Source organism: Acanthochromis polyacanthus, chromosome 8 (assembly GCF_021347895.1).
Source record: "Acanthochromis polyacanthus isolate Apoly-LR-REF ecotype Palm Island chromosome 8, KAUST_Apoly_ChrSc, whole genome shotgun sequence".
In the NCBI taxonomy this organism is placed as follows: domain Eukaryota; kingdom Metazoa; phylum Chordata; class Actinopteri; family Pomacentridae; genus Acanthochromis; species Acanthochromis polyacanthus.
This window is the reverse complement of record NC_067120.1, coordinates 41,493,336-41,513,145: the sequence shown is the minus strand read 5'-3', so window position 1 is coordinate 41,513,145 and position 19,810 is coordinate 41,493,336. Positions and strand designations below refer to the sequence as shown.

Below are 19,810 nucleotides of genomic sequence, written 5' to 3'. Positions count from 1 at the left end.
TCAGCTTCCGGTTCAAAAAGACTGCATCACGTGACAGTAAACAAAATACAAAATGAACTGATTGTGTTATTATTATTACTATTACTATTACTATTATTATTATTATTATTATTATTATTATTATTATTATTATTATTATTAAAACAGAAAATATAGACTGATAAAAGTCAGGTAATTCTGTATATAGAGGCACTTGTTGTGTTATCAGTTAAAAAAATACAATAAAAATATTTTTTAGTGGGAAAAGTAAAAATCATCAAAATATAAATAATATAAATATCATAAAATCGATGAATTAAACAAATCAAATCTAATGTAATTTGAGATTGTTGTATTGTCATGAAAAAATTCTGTTTATTGTATTATTATTATTATTATATAAAGAAACAGCTTCAAGTAAAAATAGATAAAATAAAAATACAGCTTATTGTATTATTATGAAAAAGAATAAATAAATAAATTTCAGATTATTGTATTGTTGTTAAAAATAACAGTCTATAAAATTAAAAAGAGGGAAAAATAGTTTTAAATTCAATAAAGTAAACAAATTTTGTTTGTTTTTTTTAATGCCAAAAATAACCAGCATCTGAAAAAATAAAATAAATCCAGTCATCTTCAGCCAAAAATCAAACTATATCAATAAGTGCATTTTGTAAATAAAAAGCCAGGTTTCAGTAGATATAAATAAATTAAGGCAATTAAAATCAAAAATGAACTCACTGTATAATTTAAAAATTCTTTCATAGATCTCATTCATATAGAACCTTCCAGACATTTAATGAGCAGATGAGACCAAAGCTGCAAACAGGAAACACTCAGCTGCTGACCTGAATAAAATAAATGAGAGAAATAAAACAGGATGTGTTCGGTTTGCATTAACATCCATTCATGAATGTGAGCAGAAATGTCAGAGTCTTTCTTCCAAATGTCACTGAGCTGCTTTCATGTGACTGATGGACTGATGGGAGACATTTAGAGACGGACGGACCTATCAGCTGCATCTGCTCATAAAGCTGCTCCTGGAGGAACAAAGCTCCTCCTGCCGCCTCCTTGCCTTCATATCCTGCAGCAGGAAATTGTCTCGGCTCTTATCAGCGTCCAGGTTTATGGAAGACGCTGCTGCTGGACAGAGATTTACCTGCCGACCTGCAGGAAAACACAGAGGAGGAGAGTTTAAAGCAGCTTCTGGTGGAAACAAGTCAGCAGGTCTGGACCTGGTCCAGGAGAACCGAGTCACACATCGTCCTGAAACATCAGCTCCAGCCCAGAAGTCCTCTTTCTATCCAATTACATCATTTTCAGGTTATTTCAGAGTTAAACATGTATCTGGGACACGTCATTAAATACAAACTGACCTTCAGGAGGATTCATGTCAGCTGGAGGTTCAGTAACACAAATCACCTGGACAGGTAGAACGTTCTGGTGTTCCTCCTATCAGAATTCTCATTCATGTCTGAGAGCATTTAATAAAACTGTGTTTCTGCAACTTCCTGTTTGGCCTGAAGGCTGCTGGAAACTGTCATCCTTTAAGTCCGCCCCCTGCTGCTACCCGGTCTGACAGGTAAAGCTGACATCATCACATGACACGTTTGATTCACCTGAACGAGGAACTTTCAGAAAACCAACCTCACAGCATCAGGTGGAAAACACCTGGACATACTGAACACAAATGGAGACACCTGGACACACCTGCTGAACACAGATCCACATTCAGAAACATAAAGGTGCTAACTGCAACCGGAAATGGTTCTTTGAAGTCATTCCATAAAAGAATCATTTACGGCTCCACAGAGAACCTAAAAACAGTTATTTACTGGCACTCCAAAAAAATTAGCAAAAATAGGTTCTTTAAGGAACCATTTCTTCAAACAGTTCTTCAAAGAATGTCCACCTGTGACTTAAAGTAACATCAAACAAAGGTTCCTTCAGACTCCATACATGGTGCTCCAATAAACTTTACTGAGAACAGGTTCTTTAAGGAGAATTTATTTGAAACCACCTTGAAAAAGTTCTCAAAGGTACCTCAAAGAACCGTCACAAACAGTTCCTTCAGACACTATGTCTTAGAATAGGTTCTTTTAGGACTCATTTCTTTAAATGGTTATTTTAAAACAGTTCCTTTCCTGTTGGTGCTATCAGTGGTTCTGGAGTAACTTCAGTAGCTTCAGTGGACTCGCATGGTTCTGTTCTGCTTACTGAACTTCTGGGTTCCTCTCATTAGAACACATTTAATATCTCACATGATGTCTGTATATCTACGCTACCAGTCTAACGTTTGGACACACCTTCTCATTAATGCTGTTTATTATTCTCTAATACTGAGGATTAACACTTTTTGTTTACAACATAATTATAGTTTAGATGTCTTCAGTATTAACTTACAATGTATAAAATCACTCAATAAAAAAGTATATATATAATAACTAATGTTCTGCTGCAGCTCTGACTTCATGCTGCTTCCTGCTAAAGAGCAAAAGAATAAATATGAGAAGAAGGGAGAACCACGATCCAAACAAAGAGGTTCTTCAGCTGCTGATGGAGCTTTAAAGATCCAGAGAACCTCGACTGTGTCAGTACGCTGGCTGCCTGTCAGTCAGAGTGTGTGGGCGGAGCTTCAGCCTCCAGCAGTATTTATCTGGAGGCGGGTCGACTCTCAGAACATCTTCAGCAGCAGCACCAGAACCAGCTGTTCCCTTCAGCAGAACCAGAACAAGAACCAGAACCAGCTGTTCCCTTCAGTAGAACCAGAACCAGCACCAGAACTGGAACCAGAAGCAGCTGTTCCCTTCAGTCCCGGCAGCAGCAGCACCAGAACCGGCAGGCTGGAGCCCTGGTACTCCTACACCCACTGGTTCCCCATGGCCTCGGCCCACGTGATGAAGGACGACCCGGAGCCGGTGCCGAAGATGCAGCCGGCCATGATGATGTTCTCCAGCAAGTACTGGTCCAGGAGGGGGCTGTCGCTGGACTCGGCCATGTTCGACCAGCAGAACCAGTACCAGCAGCAGAGACACACCAGAGGACAGATGGTCAGAACCTCCTCTTCATCCTCCTCTTCTTCACTAACCTCCCTCTGGTTCCGTGGATTTCACCATCAGAGGAACACATAAGTACTCGAGTACTTTTAGTGTAACTAAGTACTGTGTTTATTTATCTGAGTAGAACTTCAGCTGAGCTCTTTTTGATTTTCTGCAGTTTCAGATTCAGATGAATAAGACTAAAATCAGATTTATTGATCTTCAGGAGAAAACTAATAAATTAATCAATCAGCTGCAGCTTTAATGCATCAGTGGTCATAAAGTTAAACATGAGTCTAATATAATGTATTATCTGATATAATATAATATGATATACTATCTAATATACAGTCTAATACAATATGTTGCTCAATATAATATAATATACTGTCTGATATATAATATCTACCATAATATGCAGTCTGATATATTATGCAGTCTAATATAATATAGTGTCTAATTTAGTGTCTAATATAACGTACAGTTTAATATAATATACAGTCTAATATCAGTCAGTCTAAATCATGCTGATCTATAACTAACCTGAGGGTTATTTAATGCTGATACTGAATGTGTAGTAATATAAGAACATAGTAATACAGCAATAGGTACATTTGATTTTGATTTTATTATTTAATGTTGATATATTATTTCTAATTGCTTGTTGTCGTGCACTGTGCAGCGGAAGCTATTTATATTTTTTTCATGCCATGTATTATGACAATAAACTATTCTATTCTATACATTCTATTCTATTCTAACACTGTAATGTAGTAATACAGTAATGTCGTAATGTGGTAATGTAGTAATACAGTAATGTAATAATACAGTAATGTAGTAATACAGTAATGTAGTAATGTGGTAATACAGTAATGTAATAATGTGGTAACGTAGTAATACAGTAATGTAGTAACGTGGTAATACAGTAATGTAGTAATGTAGTAATACAGTAATGTAATAACGCAGTAATGTAGTAATGTATTAATGTGGTAATGTAGTAATACTGTAATGTAGTAATGTAGTAATACAGTAATACAGTAATGTATTAATATGGTAATACAGTAATATAATAACGTAGTAATGTAGTAATACAGTAATGTAGTAATGTAGTAATACAGTAATGTAGTAATACAGTAATGTAGTAATGTGGTAATGTAGTAATACAGTAATGTAGTAATGTAGCAATGTGGTAATGTAGTAATACAGTAATGTAGTAATGTAGTAATACAGTAATGTAGTAATACAGTAATGTAGTAATGTGGTAATGTGGTAATGTAGTAATACAGTAATGTAGTAATGTAGTAATACAGTAATGTAGTAATACAGTAATGTAGTAATGTGGTAATGTAGTAATACAGTAATGTAGTAATGTAGCAATGTGGTAATGTAGTAATACAGTAATGTAGTAATGTAGTAATACAGTAACGTAGTAATACAGTAATATAGTAATGTAGTAATGTAGTAATGTAGTAATACAGTAATGTAGTAATGTAGCAATGTGGTAATGTAGTAATGTGGTAATGTAGTAATACAGTAACGTAGTAATACAGTAATATAGTAATGTAGTAATGTAGTAATGTAGTAATACAGTAATGTAGTAATGTAGCAATGTGGTAATGTAGTAATGTGGTAATGTAGTAATACAGTAAAGTAGTAATGTGGTAACATAGTAATAAAGTCATGTAGTAATGTAGTAATGTGGTAATACAGTAATGTAATAATGCAGTAATGTAGTAATATATTAATGTGGTAATGTAGCAATGTAGTAATACAGTAATGTAGTAATGTGGTAATGTAGTAATACAGTAATGTAGTAATGTGGTAATGTAGTAATGCAGTAATACAGTAATGTAGTAATATAGTAATACAGTAATGTAGTAATGTAGTAATGTGGTAATGTAGTAATACAGTAATGTAGTAATGTAGTAATACAGTAATGTAATAATACAGTAATGTAGTAATACAGTAATACACTAATGCAGTAATGTGATAATATGATAATGTAGTAATGCAGTAATGTACTTATGTAGTTATGCCGTAATAAAGTAAAGCAGTAATGCAGTAATAAAATAATGTAGTAACGCAGTTATGCAGTAATGCAGTAATGCAGTAAGGAGGAGTTGCAGTTTGTTCTGCAGCCTGCAGGGTGAATCTGGGAAGGAAAAGTTAAAAAATCATCTCTGAAGTGATAAAAAAACTCAAACTGACTAATTTGATTGTCCAAAATGTTCTCTGAATGTTGTCTGATTGCTGTCTGAACGTTTTCTGAATGTTGTCTGAATACCAGCTGTATGTTTGAACAGCAGCTCAGAGGAAATTTATGGGCTGCATCAGATAAGAGCAGCTGATGTTCAGCAGCTTTTATGAAGTTCTTTTATCAGACACATAAATAAAGCTGCATCGTTTATTATTCATTCAGTAAACAGTAAACAAAGACAGACGGACAGAAAACAACAAGCTGAAGCTACATGTAGTATCAGTGAAAAACATGAAAACATTTCACATTAACACACAGATTTTCACTGAAGTAAACATGACAAAACCAGACTGTAAAAATACTTTTTGAATTGGAAAGTAAACTGAAGGTAAGTCAGTATTATCAAAAAATGTACTGAAAGTATTCAAAGTACTCAAAGCTGAAAAGTCTGTGTTTTACTGTAGTTTTAGTTTAAACTAGTTATTATTTCCACCGTGGATCGATTATATGAGTTGATGTTTTCTGTTGTCGTTGTCAGTCGAGGCGTCCGTCCTTCTGTCCCATCAATGAGAAGCTCGACAAAGAGGGAGCGGAGGATTCTGGGAAAACAGCGGTGGTGTTCTCTCTGAAGAATGAGGTTGGCTGTCTGGTGAAGGCCCTCAGACTGTTCCAGGTAAGAAAACACCCAGAACCAGATCCAGAACCACATCTATCCCTACATCCACCTGTAGAACCGCTCCATTCTGCTCCTCATACATCACAGAACGTTCTTTTTATGTTCTCCAGGAGAAGAGGGTGAACCTGAACCACATCGAGTCTCGCATGTCGAAGCGGGTTCCTAACGAGGTGGAGATCTTTGCAGACTGTAGCTGCAGCAAGAAGGAGTTCAACGAGCTCCTGGAGAACCTTAAAGACCACGTCAACATCGTGTCCTTCAACACACCTGAACACGTCTGGGCTGCTGAGGCAGGTACGAACACACACCTTCTATTCACCTGTACAGGTAGGAACACACCTTATTTACATCTGTACAAGTAGGAACACAACTCATATACATCTGTACAGGTAGGAATGTGTCTCATATACACCTGTACAGGTAGGAACACACCTTATATTTATATACTTTTCATACAAATTACATGTAACACAAAGTGCATTACACAGATAACACAAAGTAACAGATCTAAATGAAAAATAAAGAAATGAAAATCAGTCAAGGCCAAAAGTTCTCCAGAGAACCCATTAGTCCTGTTTTACTAGTGACCAGAGGTTCTCCAACATGCTGAGTTTAAGAGTGTAATTCTGCAAACTGACCACTAGATGCCGCTGAATCCTTGAAGGTGACCAGAATGAGGCTGAGTGTGTGACCAGGTATCAACCAATCATCTTTCCCCAGGTTCTCTGACCTCACACTCAAGTTAAATGCGTTTATTGGTTTCTTTAAAAAAAACAAAAACATTTTTAACCCAAACGTCTTTACCTGACTTTTACTTTGTGTTGTTTTTCTTTGTTTTAATTCAGTTTCATTAAATTAGTGTTTTTCTTCTTGTTTTCTCAGATATGCAGTGATAATCTGAAGTTTTTGGTTTCATATAAAGCTAGAACTGGTTTATGTTAAAAACAAACATTAGTTCTGCGATAACCAGTTTTCTGTAGTTCCAATATGATTTTCAGTAAATCTGAGAGCAACCTGCTGGTGTTAGAAGTTGTGGGTCTTTGTGTTCAGATGGAGAAGACGTTCCCTGGTTCCCCATGAAGATCTCTGAATTGGACCAATGTTCTCACAGGGTTCTGATGTACGGTTCTGAGCTGGACGCTGATCATCCTGTGAGTTTAAATCACCTCAGAAACATTTTGTTTTTTCAGTCCAAGTTTGTCTTTGTATGAAACATATGGAGTTTAAATGTGAGAGGAGGGAAGAAATAGACTGTGAAATAAAGCAACAGATGTCTTCTCCTCAGGGCTTCAAGGACAACGTTTACCGTCAGCGCAGGAAGTACTTTGTGGAGGTGGCCATGAACTACAAGTTGTGAGTATCTGGTTCATCATTCTCTGTTTTGCATTAACTTATATTTACACAAACATGCACGAATCAACATGAAACATCTTGTAACTCTGCTAATCTAACACCAACATCTAGAACACCAACATCTAGACCTCTATGAACATCTAGACCTCTTTGAACACCTAAACCTCTACGAACACCTAGACCTCTTTGAACACCTAGACCTCTATGAACACCTAGACCTCTACGAACACCAAGACCTCTACGAACACCTAGACCTCTACGAACACCTAGACCTCTACGAACACCTAGACCTCTACGAACATCTAGACCTCTACGAACACCTAGACCTCTATGAACACCTAGACCTCTGTGAACACCTAGACTTCTGTGAACACCTAGACCTCTATGAACACCTAGACCTCTATGAACACCTAGACTTCTATGAACACCTAGACCTCTATGAACATCTAGACCTCTATGAACACCTAGACTTCTATGAACACCTAGACCTCTACGAACACCTAGACCTCTGTGAACATCTAGACCTCTGTGAACACCTAGACCTCTATGAACACCTAGACCTCTATGAACACCTAGACCTCTGTGAACATCTAGACCTCTATGAACACCTAGACCTCTATGAACACCTAGACCTCTATGAACACCTAGACTTCTATGAACACCTAGACCTCTACGAACACCTAGACCTCTACGAACATCTAGACCTCTACGAACACCTAGACCTCTATGAACACCTAGACCTCTATGAACACCTAGACCTCTATGAACACCTAGACCTCTATGAACACCTAGACCTCTACGAACACCTAGACTTCTATGAACATCTAGACCAGGGGTCGGCAACCCGCGGCTCCGGAGCCGCATGCGGCTCTTTCAGCCCTCTGTTGTGGCTCCCTGTAATTTTGGAAAATAAATTGTTCTGCCTTTCAGGCGCGTTTCAATGCATTTTAATATAGAGAGTTTTATTGTGAAATTACCGCTCTTATTTTGACGTGTCACTCCACCGGATGTGCTGCGGTTTTCCCCTGGGACACCAGAGCGCAGAGTTGATGCAGAGAAGATGGAGAAGTAACGCCTGTAGTTTCACATCGTTTTGTACTAAGAATGTCAAGCCTGTATATTAAAGCTCCACTCCAAGAAAGACACGTCTGTCTTTGAGTCAAAAGTACTCATGAGTACTGAGGTTAACTACGGATAATTGTCTTGCTCAGTATCTACTCTTTGATAGGGTAATACACGTTACTCGCAAGAACACTTCCAGCATCCAGGCAGCAGGTCAGAGAGTCAGAGGAGTGTCGTCTTGGAAAATAGGGCAGCGACTTACCAGAGAAAAGTTATTAGCTTAAGATAAATAGATTTTACAAGTTAAATAGACATTAGCAAAATATTGATTTCCAGCTAACATTATTTAGCATATGAGGTCCAGGAGCAAAAATGACATTAACCAAGTAAGATAAATATTAGTGGAAGGACACAATTTAAAAATGAATCTCTTTAATTAGAGGCTTTGTAATTAATTAATCACGACTGATTAACAAGGGCATAGAGGTAAAAAAGTGATATATGCAGTGTTGTCTTCATTTTAAATGCCAAAAGGATTTTGCGGCTCCCGGTGTTTTCTTTTCTGTGGGAAACGGGTCGAAATGGCTCTTTGAGTGTTAAAGGTTGCCGACCCCTGATCTAGACCTCTATGAACATCTAGACCTCTATGAACACCTAGACCTCCATGAACACCTAGACTTCCATGAACACCTAGACTTCCATGAACACCTAGACCTCTTTGAACATCCAGACCTCCATGAACACCTAGACTTCCATGAACACCTAGACCTCTATGAACACCTAGACCTCTATGAACACCTAGACCTCCATGAACACCTAGACTTCCATGAACACCTAGACCTCCATGAACACCTAGACCTCTTTGAACATCCAGACCTCTATGAACATCCAGACCTCTATGAACATCCAGACCTCTTTGAACACCTAGACCTCTATGAACATCTAGACCTTGATGAACACCTAGGCCTCTATGAACATCTAGACCTTGATGAACACCTAGGCCTCTATGAACATCCAGACCTCTTTGAACACCTAGACCTCTATGAACATCTAGACCTTGATGAACATCTAGACCCCCATGAACTCCAGGTTCTGGTTCCTACCAATGAGTCCACATCAACATTTAGTCAAATATCTAAAAACTTCGTGGAGGTGGCCATGAACTACAAGTTGTTAGTATCTGGTCCATCTTTGATCTGCTGATGGTTCTAAGAGAGTCTGGCTCTGACCCGTCCCCCCCCAGCGGACAGCCCATCCCTCGGATCGACTACACCCCGGAGGAGGTGAGGACGTGGGCCGTGGTGTTCAGAGAACTCACCAAACTGTACCCGACTCACGCCTGCAGAGAATACCTGAAGAACCTGCCGCTGCTCACCAAACACTGTGGATACCGAGAGGACAACATCCCCCAGCTGGAGGACGTCTCCATGTTCCTCAGAGGTCTGGACCACAGGAACCCACCCAGAACCTGCTTCTGTAGCTACAGAACTCTGGTTAATAGTCAGTGTGTGTGTTTCAGAGCGTTCTGGTTTCTCCGTCCGTCCGGTAGCCGGATATCTGTCCCCCAGAGACTTCCTGGCTGGTTTGGCCTTCAGAGTCTTTAACTGCACCCAGTACGTCCGTCACAGCACCGACCCGCTATACACCCCAGAACCGTGAGTACCTGGACCTCAGAACACTTCTGACTGGGTCCCTGTTAGGGATACTGATTGATGATTGGTTCTCTGTTAGGGACACTGACTGATGATTGGTTCTCTCAGGGATACCTGTCATGAGCTGCTGGGTCATGTTCCCCTGCTGGCTGATCCAAAGTTCGCCCAGTTCTCCCAGGAGATCGGACTGGCTTCACTGGGAGCTTCTGATGAAGACGTCCAGAAACTGGCCACGGTCAGTTTTAAGTCCAGTTCAGATGTTTTGCTCTTTCTGTCGTCTTTTTCGTCATGTTTTAAACTTTATTACAGACACAGTGGTCCAGATAAGAGCAAAACAGTACATAAAAAAATAAAACACAACATATACACAATGAACAATTAAAAAACAAATAAAAATCAATTACCTAAGAGGAGATTACTATACCAATGCTTCCATATCTTGGACAGATAGCGTGTAGTGCTAAATTTGATGTTAGTCAATGCCATAATTATGCTGTTCTCTGAGTTATTCAGTCGACATATAAACTTATACATAGAATTCCTCAGTGTGGCATGCAGCGTGTTAACACCTGCAGCCACAAACATCTCGCTGGCGCTACACCATCGTGGTCTTCTCAGCAGCATTCTCATGGCATCATTATAAGCAACCTGGAGTTTACGCAGGCTTGCTTTGCTGTAATTAGACCACAAGTGGGCAGTATAGAGAGGAGTGCAGTGAGCTCTGAACAAAGCCACCTTCTCTGTTTCTGTACATGCCCCAAACTTGTGAAGCAAACTATTAGCTTGAGCATATAAAGCCCGGCATTGCCTGTAAATGTCTTGGTCATCCTGCAGCTGGTCGGTAATGAAATGCCCAAGATACTTAACTTTGCTCACAACTCTCTAATTATTACCTGCCAATTTGAAAGTAGGAAACATTAGACTTTTGTCCTCCTTAGTTCTACAAATCATGACCACACTCTTATCTGTATTAAATTTCATGTCATGAACAGAACCATATTCAGAACAGACCTTAAGAAGTTGCTGGAGACCAGCACTGCAGGGACTGAAGATCACAAGATCATCCGCATACATAATATGATTCACCAACATATTACCTATCATACATCCAGTGTTACAGTTATTCAGGCCAATAGAAAGCCCATCAACATACAAATTAAAACGAATTGTAGAGAGGATTCCATCTTGTCTGACCCCATTCCTGACCCCAAAAGGGGCAGAAACACAGCAACCCCATTTTACACTCATGGACTGGTTGGCATACCAGTAAGACAGAATTCTCACAATACATTTCGGTGCACCTCTGCTACTCATTTTATAGAATAACTTGAAATGATTGACCCGATCGAAAGCTTTTGAAGCATCAACAAAACACATAAACACTGAGGAATTCTTATCTCTATACGTATTAACAATTTCCTTTAAGGAATATACGGCCATGTCAGTGCCATGCTTAGCTTTGCAGCCAAACTGGTTATTGGTAGAAGAAATAATCTCCACAATTCTGTCCATCAGGATGCTTTCAAAAACTTTAGACAGTACACTGGCAAGGGCTATAGGTCTGTAATTATCAGAACAGCCAACTTTACCAGATTTGTCCTTGATCACTGGAACTAACAGGACGGACATCATTGCCTCTGGCAAGAAACCATGAATTAAAAAAGCATTAAAACAAATGGCAAGGAGGGGGGCTAACCTCATGCTGGCATATTTCATGTGCTCAGCAGTGATGCGATCAAGACCACCTACTTTGTTATCTTTTAGCTTATTTATAGTACAAGACACTTCATGTGAAAAAATTGACTTATAATCAACACGCTCAACATTATCAGGCAGACAAAAATCACTTTTAACACAATTAAATAAGGCGCTGTAGTGCTGTCTCCACATCTCAGCAATATTATCAACCCCTGAGATACCATCAACAGTACATGGGGGCAGTATTCTACAATTATTTAGACACTTTACCTCCTTCCAAAAATCAATAGTATTGTTACTTACAATTTTCTCAGCCATAGAGTCAGCCCTCAAAGCTTGCTCATTTTTACAGATAAATCTAACCGCATATTTATACAGTGCGTTAGCATGTTTCTTATGCTCAAACAAAGGCCCCTGCCTTGGTCTGCCAGCCAACACCCATGATTTAAAAGCTAACTTTGCGTCCTCATGATACCCGGACACATACTTCTTCCAGCCAGGCCTCATAGTACTCCTTTTGTTTTTCTGTTTAAAATAGGGTCTACTGCTATCATACAGAGCCGTCACAACAAGAGTATACAGAGAGGAAATTTCCTCCCTATGCATCCAATCATCACAGTTAACATCACTACACCGAATTGCGTCACACTGCAAATTAATATTATTCAATAATTTATTTGTCTCAGCACAGTAGGTAGCAATATCCTCCCTAGAGAGGGCAGAGCAGTCCAGAAATTCAATATTAGGATCACTATCCCTGAGGAGCATTGGAATATCTTCAACATTAATCAATAACACCACAGGCATGTGGTCTGAGGTTGCTGCACCGTACAGAATGTTCATCCCCACTATAGATGTATGTGCATCGACTGTGCTGATACAGTGATCCAACCATGAGGCAGTATGCCAGGCCTCACTTATATAAGTGTAACTGTCAGAGGGTAGTAACTCTTTACTTGACAGCATTAAACTGTTTTCCTGACAAAACTGAATCAAGTGTTTAGCAAACCGTGAGCCTCTGTCAGCAATGTCTGCATTCATATCCCCAATCACAAAAACACAAGAAGTGGTCTGAAGGAAGGAATAAATAAAGGCAAGCCTATTAAGGTATTCATCTTCATTCAGAATACACTCATATGGTGCATAAACATTGAGTATAATGAACTCTCTGCCATTGTGACTGAACTGAACACCAATACACCAATCTACATCAAGCCTAAGCACATTAAGACATAAATCAAGTCTCTTATTCCACAGAATAGCCACACCCCCAGGTATCCTACCCCTGATTATACCTGAGCTGAGATCAGTTGTGGATTCCCCAGCACCATGAAAATTGACATTAAGAGTGTTTAATTTAGCCAAGTCTTGCTTTGCCAAAAACGTCTCTTGCAAGCACAGAATGTCACAATCTTCCAGGAGGTTGTCAACAACCAAGCGGCGAGCCCTGTCTCCTGCGCCCTGGCCCAGACACAGGCCTCGACAGTTGTAGGACAGAACACGAAAAGGACCAGTCATATGGGGATCTAGTGAGTGCTCCCTGCACCAGATGACACATCACTCAGCTCAGCAGACAAGACAGCATTAGGCCCAGTAGCACCCGCCCGGCGCGGCTCATAGTAGACAAATGCCCGTCCGGCCAGAGCTCCGGATTGTACATTTCTCCAACCTCATGGCACTCAGCAGAAACTTTAAAAGAGCTGTATCTGCCGTTCTCATTGCTGATCCGGCTGCATGAAACCACCCGGCCAAGTTTTTCGCTAAGATAGCCAGAGAGAGCTTCCGCATCCAGATCAGGCGAGAACTTGGAAGCAAACACACTAACCAGCTTGGTCTTGACTGTTTTGATGTTATTAGCAGCTCCAGTGCCAACAATAGACGCGCCGGATTTCTTCTTCTGCCCTGAGGTGGCTGTGCGCACCCTAGGTTCGGCACCAGCATCCGCAGAACCATGTTGTCGTCCCCTTTTTACGATCTGAGTCCACTTGGGCGACCCACATAAAGCAGTTGGGCCACCTGGGTGTCGCGTGGATGTAGCCCCCTCCGGACCGAGAACAGGCTCCCCTGGCCCAACCCCGGCTCCGCAACGCTGATCCACCCGCAGAAAGACGTCCGAGCGCCAAGTCATCAAGGCAGGACGCCCCTCCACCCAAAGCCTTGGACACTTCCGAAACATCCCCTGGATCCTGATCAGACATTTCCAAAGCACACACTCGGTGGTTCATATCCGTTGTAACCACCCGCAGATCCTCGCACACATTCACCTGCAGCTGCATTACGCGCTTCATGGAGCAGATCTCAGAGGACAACTGCTCCATTTTCCCAAGTAAACACGAGACGTCCATGTTGGAAAAAGTTACCGGAGGTAGCTCTTCCAAGTAGTGAGAAACAAATCTAGGGGTATTCTCACCACACTCATTTAACACTTTGAGACAGCTTTTTATGTTGTTTATGTCCTTCTGCGATCCTTTATGAGAGACATTGCGCAGCGTGGTCGTGCAGAGATCAAATAAAACTTTTTTAGAGGACTCTATCCACTCTGAGTCAAAGGAGTTTGCAGCCAGCAATACAATCTCATCTTGACTCATTGTCTTCATTTTGACAGCAAGAAAGTTGAAGAACTCATCCTCAACAATGATTTTGCCGTCCACAGTTTTGTAGATATCTGGTTTTAAACGAGGGCGGCTATAGGCTCGAGTCGCCACACAAACGCGTCCACCACCGTCGGCCATTTTTTTAAATTCTTAAAACGATTCACAGTCAGTACTCGCATCCTGGCCGTCTTCCATCATGGTGATAAATGCTGGTACTTGGTTTGACAATTCTCCTCAGCAGAAAACACAAACACCAAAAACAACACATGTTGTTTTAGTTTTATGTCTTTTTGTGTTAAAGTTCATTTTTGTGATTGTTTTAACATCACTCTGCTGTTTTGCAGGACATTGAGGTGGATTCACATTCCTTGGTCTTTTTGTCCCATTTTGTGGTTGTTTTGCATCATATTTCAGTTTTTTGTTTTTTCTTAACATATTTTTGAAGATTTTTTTTATCACATTTACATTTATTCACTTCTTTTAGTGGTTGTCTACAGTTTCCTGACCTTTAAACTGGAGAGGAGGTTTTTCAGATTCTTTGTCATCAGCCAAACGGATCAGATCAGTTTCATGCAAAAGTCAGAAATGAGCTGAAGCTGTGTTTGTGTGTTTGTGTTTCAGTGTTATTTCTTCACCATCGAGTTCGGACTCTGCAAACAGGACGGACAGCTGAGAGCTTATGGAGCCGGATTACTGTCGTCTATCGGAGAACTCAGAGTAACAAACTAATACACACAAATACACAACACAGTAACACAACAATGGAGAGCTCTCTGCTGGTCTGAAGTCTGTCTATGGGTTAGGGTTAGGGCTTTGGTTTGGGTTAGTAGGGTTCGTACAGTTAGTACGGTTAGGTTAGGGCAGTGGTTCTCAAGTTTTTTCTGTTCTTTCTATCAATAAAGGAACAAAACATTCAGTCACAGCTATCTGGAACTGAACAATCTAGTATTTTACTTTATGATCAAAAGAACTTGTCATGGTCTAGAAATTATTTTGAATTTATATTTTTACTAATTCACAATCTGTAGTTAACGTCTTCTCTGTAGTTTCTACACTTTGTAAAGTCATCCTGCAGGCCAAAGTGGGCCATCTGGTGGATTGATTTTGGCCTGCAGGCCGTATGTTTGACACTCAGAGGAGAGGAGCCGAGGTGGTGATCTGATCTAGTATGCCGGTGTTCCAATTGCACATGAACGATGCGTTCTCACAATCTCAGGAGTATGTCCGAGTCCGAAAAACAGGCCAACGTTAAAACAGTAGTTCAGCTGATTAGTTCCACTTAGATGGACCTCCTCCTCCCAGTCGCTCTTGCCCCTCTGTCATGCCTCTGCACCCCCCAGGGGGAGCGTGCCCCACTATTTGAGAAACACTGGGTTCGGGTAAATGATTATCTCAGTGTTAGGGTTTTGGTTTGGCTTAGTAGGGATTAGGGTTGGGTAAAGGTTGGGGTTAGGGTAAATATTATCTTTATATTCTTGACTGCATTTCTTCTCAGAGCATCAACATTAATTAGCTAACTGTTGAAATAATTACTGAGATCTTGAGTACGTTGAGATTAACCCTAACCCTATTATCAGAACTTAAAGTTTCATCTGCAGAACATCATCACAACCCAACAGGTTGGAACCAAAAATACTGAGAACATGATAGAACATGATAGAACAGGAAGCAGCAGAACAACGACAAACTCCACAGTGGAATTGAACTATCTAGCTTCTAGCAGCTTCCTCTGACTGGGCTCACAGGTGATGTTGTTTTCCCAGCATGCTCTGTCTGATCAGGCCTGCGTGAAGATGTTTGATCCGAGGACCACCTGCAACCAGGAGTGTCTCATCACCACCTTCCAGGACGTTTACTTCGTCTCTGAGAGCTTCGAGGAGGCCAAAGAGAAGATGAGGTAAAAATTCACTGAGTTAAAGCTTGAACCTGCCTCCTCTCCTCACCTGTGTCATGTGACCCTCTGTGGCTCCGCCCCCTTCTGCAGGGAGTTTGCTAAGACGATAAAGCGTCCGTTCTCGGTGTACTACAACCCGTACACTCAGAGCGTGGACTTGCTGAAGGACACGCGCAGCATCGAGGACGTGGTTCAGGACCTGCGCAGTGACCTGACCACCATCTGCGACGCCCTGGGGAAGATGAACACCTACATGGGCATCTGAGGCCACGCCCACCTCACCTGTGGGCTCTGATTGGTCATTGACATCACCACAACGCTTCTGCAGAACATCAGCCGCGACCCCGTCTTCATTTATATCTCTGAGTGTAACTAAAACATGGAGGTGTTGAAGGTCTTTCACCTGATTTCTCCATAGATCAGTTCTGATGTTTCTTCTCCTTCAACTGTAAATAAGATAATATCTACTTTCTAAATGTTCCTGAATCTCCATAAAACCTCTCAGAGTGAAACCCACATCAGTTTGAAGGATGCAAAAACAACTTCCAGGAACGTTCTCCAACAGTTTCTGTGAGTTTGTTTGAATCAGCGTTTGACCAAACTGAAGATCACATGAAGCATCTGTTCATGAATAAAGTTCCAGGAGGAGCGTGGGGTGGATGGAGGGTTCTGGGTTTTATGTTTGATAGCTTCTGCCTCCAGCTGAGTCCAGGTGTAAACCTCACGTCTAATCAAAAGTCAAACTCCAGCCAGTTTCTATGGCGACGACTGTCACAGTAGGAGCTTTTAGATAGAAAATGGTTCTTAAATGATGAATGAACATCGTTTACATCTGGAGACACATCTGGCTCTTCCAGCAGTTAGTCGGTACCAAACCGGTGAAATCTGGTGAGTCCACCAATGGTTCCATCCGGTTGATGGATTTTTCTCTTTCTTTGTGCCACTTAGGAACTTCTTCTCTGTAAAAACCTCCATGAACGGTCCTTCATGGCCTCACTGTTCTGCTTCTCCTCAATTTTTATCAGGTTCTAGTGTTCAAGCAGGTTTCTGACTCAGTGGAAACAGAAAGTCTACAGACTGGTCAGAACAGGACCTAGGTCTAGGAAAGACCACTTGGTGAATCTGGGTCCAGGTTCTGATCCAGACTCTGGTCTGAGGTTCAGTTAGGTAATTTTTCCTAAAATCACTTTGGACATTTTCTGGATCAATGCAAAACACTGTCTCTCCTGAACCTAAACCTGAACCTGAACCTGAACCTGAACCAAGAACCTGAACCTGAACCTGAATCAGATTAAACACTGAATTCTGAAGCTTTCAGGAGAAATCCACCTCATTTTAATAAAGCTCAACCTTTTTATCTTCATGCAAATCCAGTTTTACATGTTGTTGATCCTGAATCCAACAACATCCTGAGAGCCAAGCCTTCTGAGACGGAATAAGAGCAGCTGGTTCTGGTTCAGACTGAATCCAAAGGTTCTGATGTTCTGAAACTATCTTTCACACTGTTTGTCTCTTTGTTTCATTAAAAGACTTTCAGTCAGTTCATTACAAAGAATAAAAAAGTCATTTCAGTCAGTTTCTGCTGCTTCGTTCTATTTTTATCATGATAATGTGGAATTAATGTGGATTAAATGTTTATCTGAGATCTCTGAGCAGAGTCATGAAGAATCACCCTGACTTTATTCTGAAACATGTTGTGCTGCTGTGTTTTATTAAAGTGTAAAAAATAAAGCATTAAAGCTACAGTGTTTGTTGTGAAGCACTTCCTGTTTGTTCAGTTGTCAAACCTTCATACCTGAACTCATATTTACACAAAGATACACCAATCAACATGAAGCATCTGCTCATCTAACGTCAACATCTAGACCTCCACGAACATCGAGACCTCCATGAACTCCAGGTTTTGGTTCCTACCAGTGAGTCCACATCAACATTTAGTCTAAACATCTAACAACTTTAACCCATCAGATTCTACTGATGTTAGAGCCTCAACACTTGGAGAAATGTGGACCAAAGACTGGGTTCTAGTAGAAATATGGATCCATCCATAGATAAACACTTACAGAAACTTTATGGAGACACTAGACCAGCCGAGATTGGAGGTTGTGTCCTTTTTTCTATCTTCAAGGTCCAATAATTAAACTGTGTCCTCTGCTGGATCCATCCACTGTTCTGTCTGATCTCACCACATGTCATGGCTAGTAGTTTTATTTCTGGAGATAATGAACCTTTAAAATGTCTTCACAAGTTTTTTTTTTTTTAAAGTTTTTTTTTTTAAAGTTTTTTTTTTACGATGACCATCTAAAACTTTCCAGGAATAAAAACATAAATTCAGTCAATATTTTACAGAACTTAGTTTTGGGTTCCAAATGACGGGTAAAGAACTGTGAGGAGGTTTGGAGATGAGGAAACATCCCTTCAGACTAACCAGCCTTCATTCTGCTGCTGTGGGTATGATCTGAGGTAAACACTGGATGGAGATGTACCGATTCAGAGAACGTCAGCTGTTTACAGAAACCCACAGACATTTGCATGATGAGAAATGTTTCAGAAACAGGGCGTCCACCTCCCCTCTATGCAAACACCCTTCAGTCTGCTTCAGGTGTGAAAGACGACCAAGATGTCCGTCATCTGCAGGTGAGTGTACCTTCACAGGACCGATTAGATGAAAGTCTGTTTATAAACTGTCTGAGACTTCATTTATATCAGATACAGTCATTAAAGTTTCTATCCTTCTATGAAGTCCATGTTTATCTCCAGTTTGAGTCTCCAGTGGCTTCTCGAATCTGGATTTATGATGGAACCACTGAAACATGAATCTTTATCACTAAAAACAATCATGAACTTTGGTTCTTTCATAGATTTATTAAAGTTCTTCTGGAAATATGACAGTCTGTTAGATCAAAAATAAACAAACAAAAATGTTAATATTTGGTTAAATTCATCCTTTCCTCCTCAGTTCAGTTCTTCTGGTTTTAATCTTCTGGTTTATGTTTGACTCCTCTGGACACCATACCCACCTTCAAGCATGGAGGTGACGGTATCATGACACTATCAGTTTAACTGACTCGTGTCTGGCTTAGAAACACAACACATTTAGTAGAACTGCTCCAGAATCGGACTTGTTTCTTCATCAGTCCTCAGGTTCTTGATGGGGGGCGGAGCTATCAGCTGGTTCTGTGCTGTGTCGTCTGGACTCTGACTCTGGCCGTGGTTCTGCTGGGATTCTTGGTCCGGATGTTCACCTTGACGCTGTTTCTGTGCGCCGTCCCTTCGCTGCTGTTCCTGCTGATGCTGCTCAGCCTGCTGGGGATGGTCCGGGTTCTGCGTTGCGTCGGGATGGGCAATGGCGACGGTACCACGCTGAAGAGATGGGCCCTGAAGAACATCGTGGCTGTCACGGTTCCGTCGGTGGCGGCCTACTGCCCGGTGGTGGCTCTGGTTCCCTACATGCTGTCTGCAGACAGTCGCAGCAGCTCAGCGCCAAGAACTGTTCCATCATCAACCTCCTGCTGCTGTTCCCAAACCTGGGCCTGTTCATCGGACCCATGTTCTACCTGGCCTGGGTCAGACAGCTGAGCTGCTGCAACACAGAGAGTCCAGCCTCCAGAACCCAGGCCGATTAGAACCCAGACCGAGTATAGAACCCAGGCACACAACCAGACAC

The 19,810-nt window shown here is 40.9% G+C and overlaps 1 protein-coding gene across 1 annotated transcript; it reads left to right on the top strand.

Moving 5' to 3' along the window:
• The first annotated feature begins 2,648 nt into the window (after positions 1-2,648).
• Positions 2,649-17,888, top strand: tph2 (tryptophan hydroxylase 2 (tryptophan 5-monooxygenase)). Its single transcript, XM_051952134.1, has 11 exons — positions 2,649-3,029; positions 5,753-5,887; positions 6,001-6,184; positions 6,941-7,041; positions 7,176-7,243; positions 9,549-9,745; positions 9,825-9,960; positions 10,066-10,192; positions 14,871-14,966; positions 16,013-16,146; positions 16,234-17,888. Exons 1-11 carry the CDS (start codon positions 2,859-2,861, stop codon positions 16,406-16,408), a joined length of 1,524 nt encoding a protein of 507 aa, XP_051808094.1. The 5' UTR covers positions 2,649-2,858; the 3' UTR covers positions 16,409-17,888.
• Positions 17,889-19,810: the final 1,922 nt, after the last annotated feature.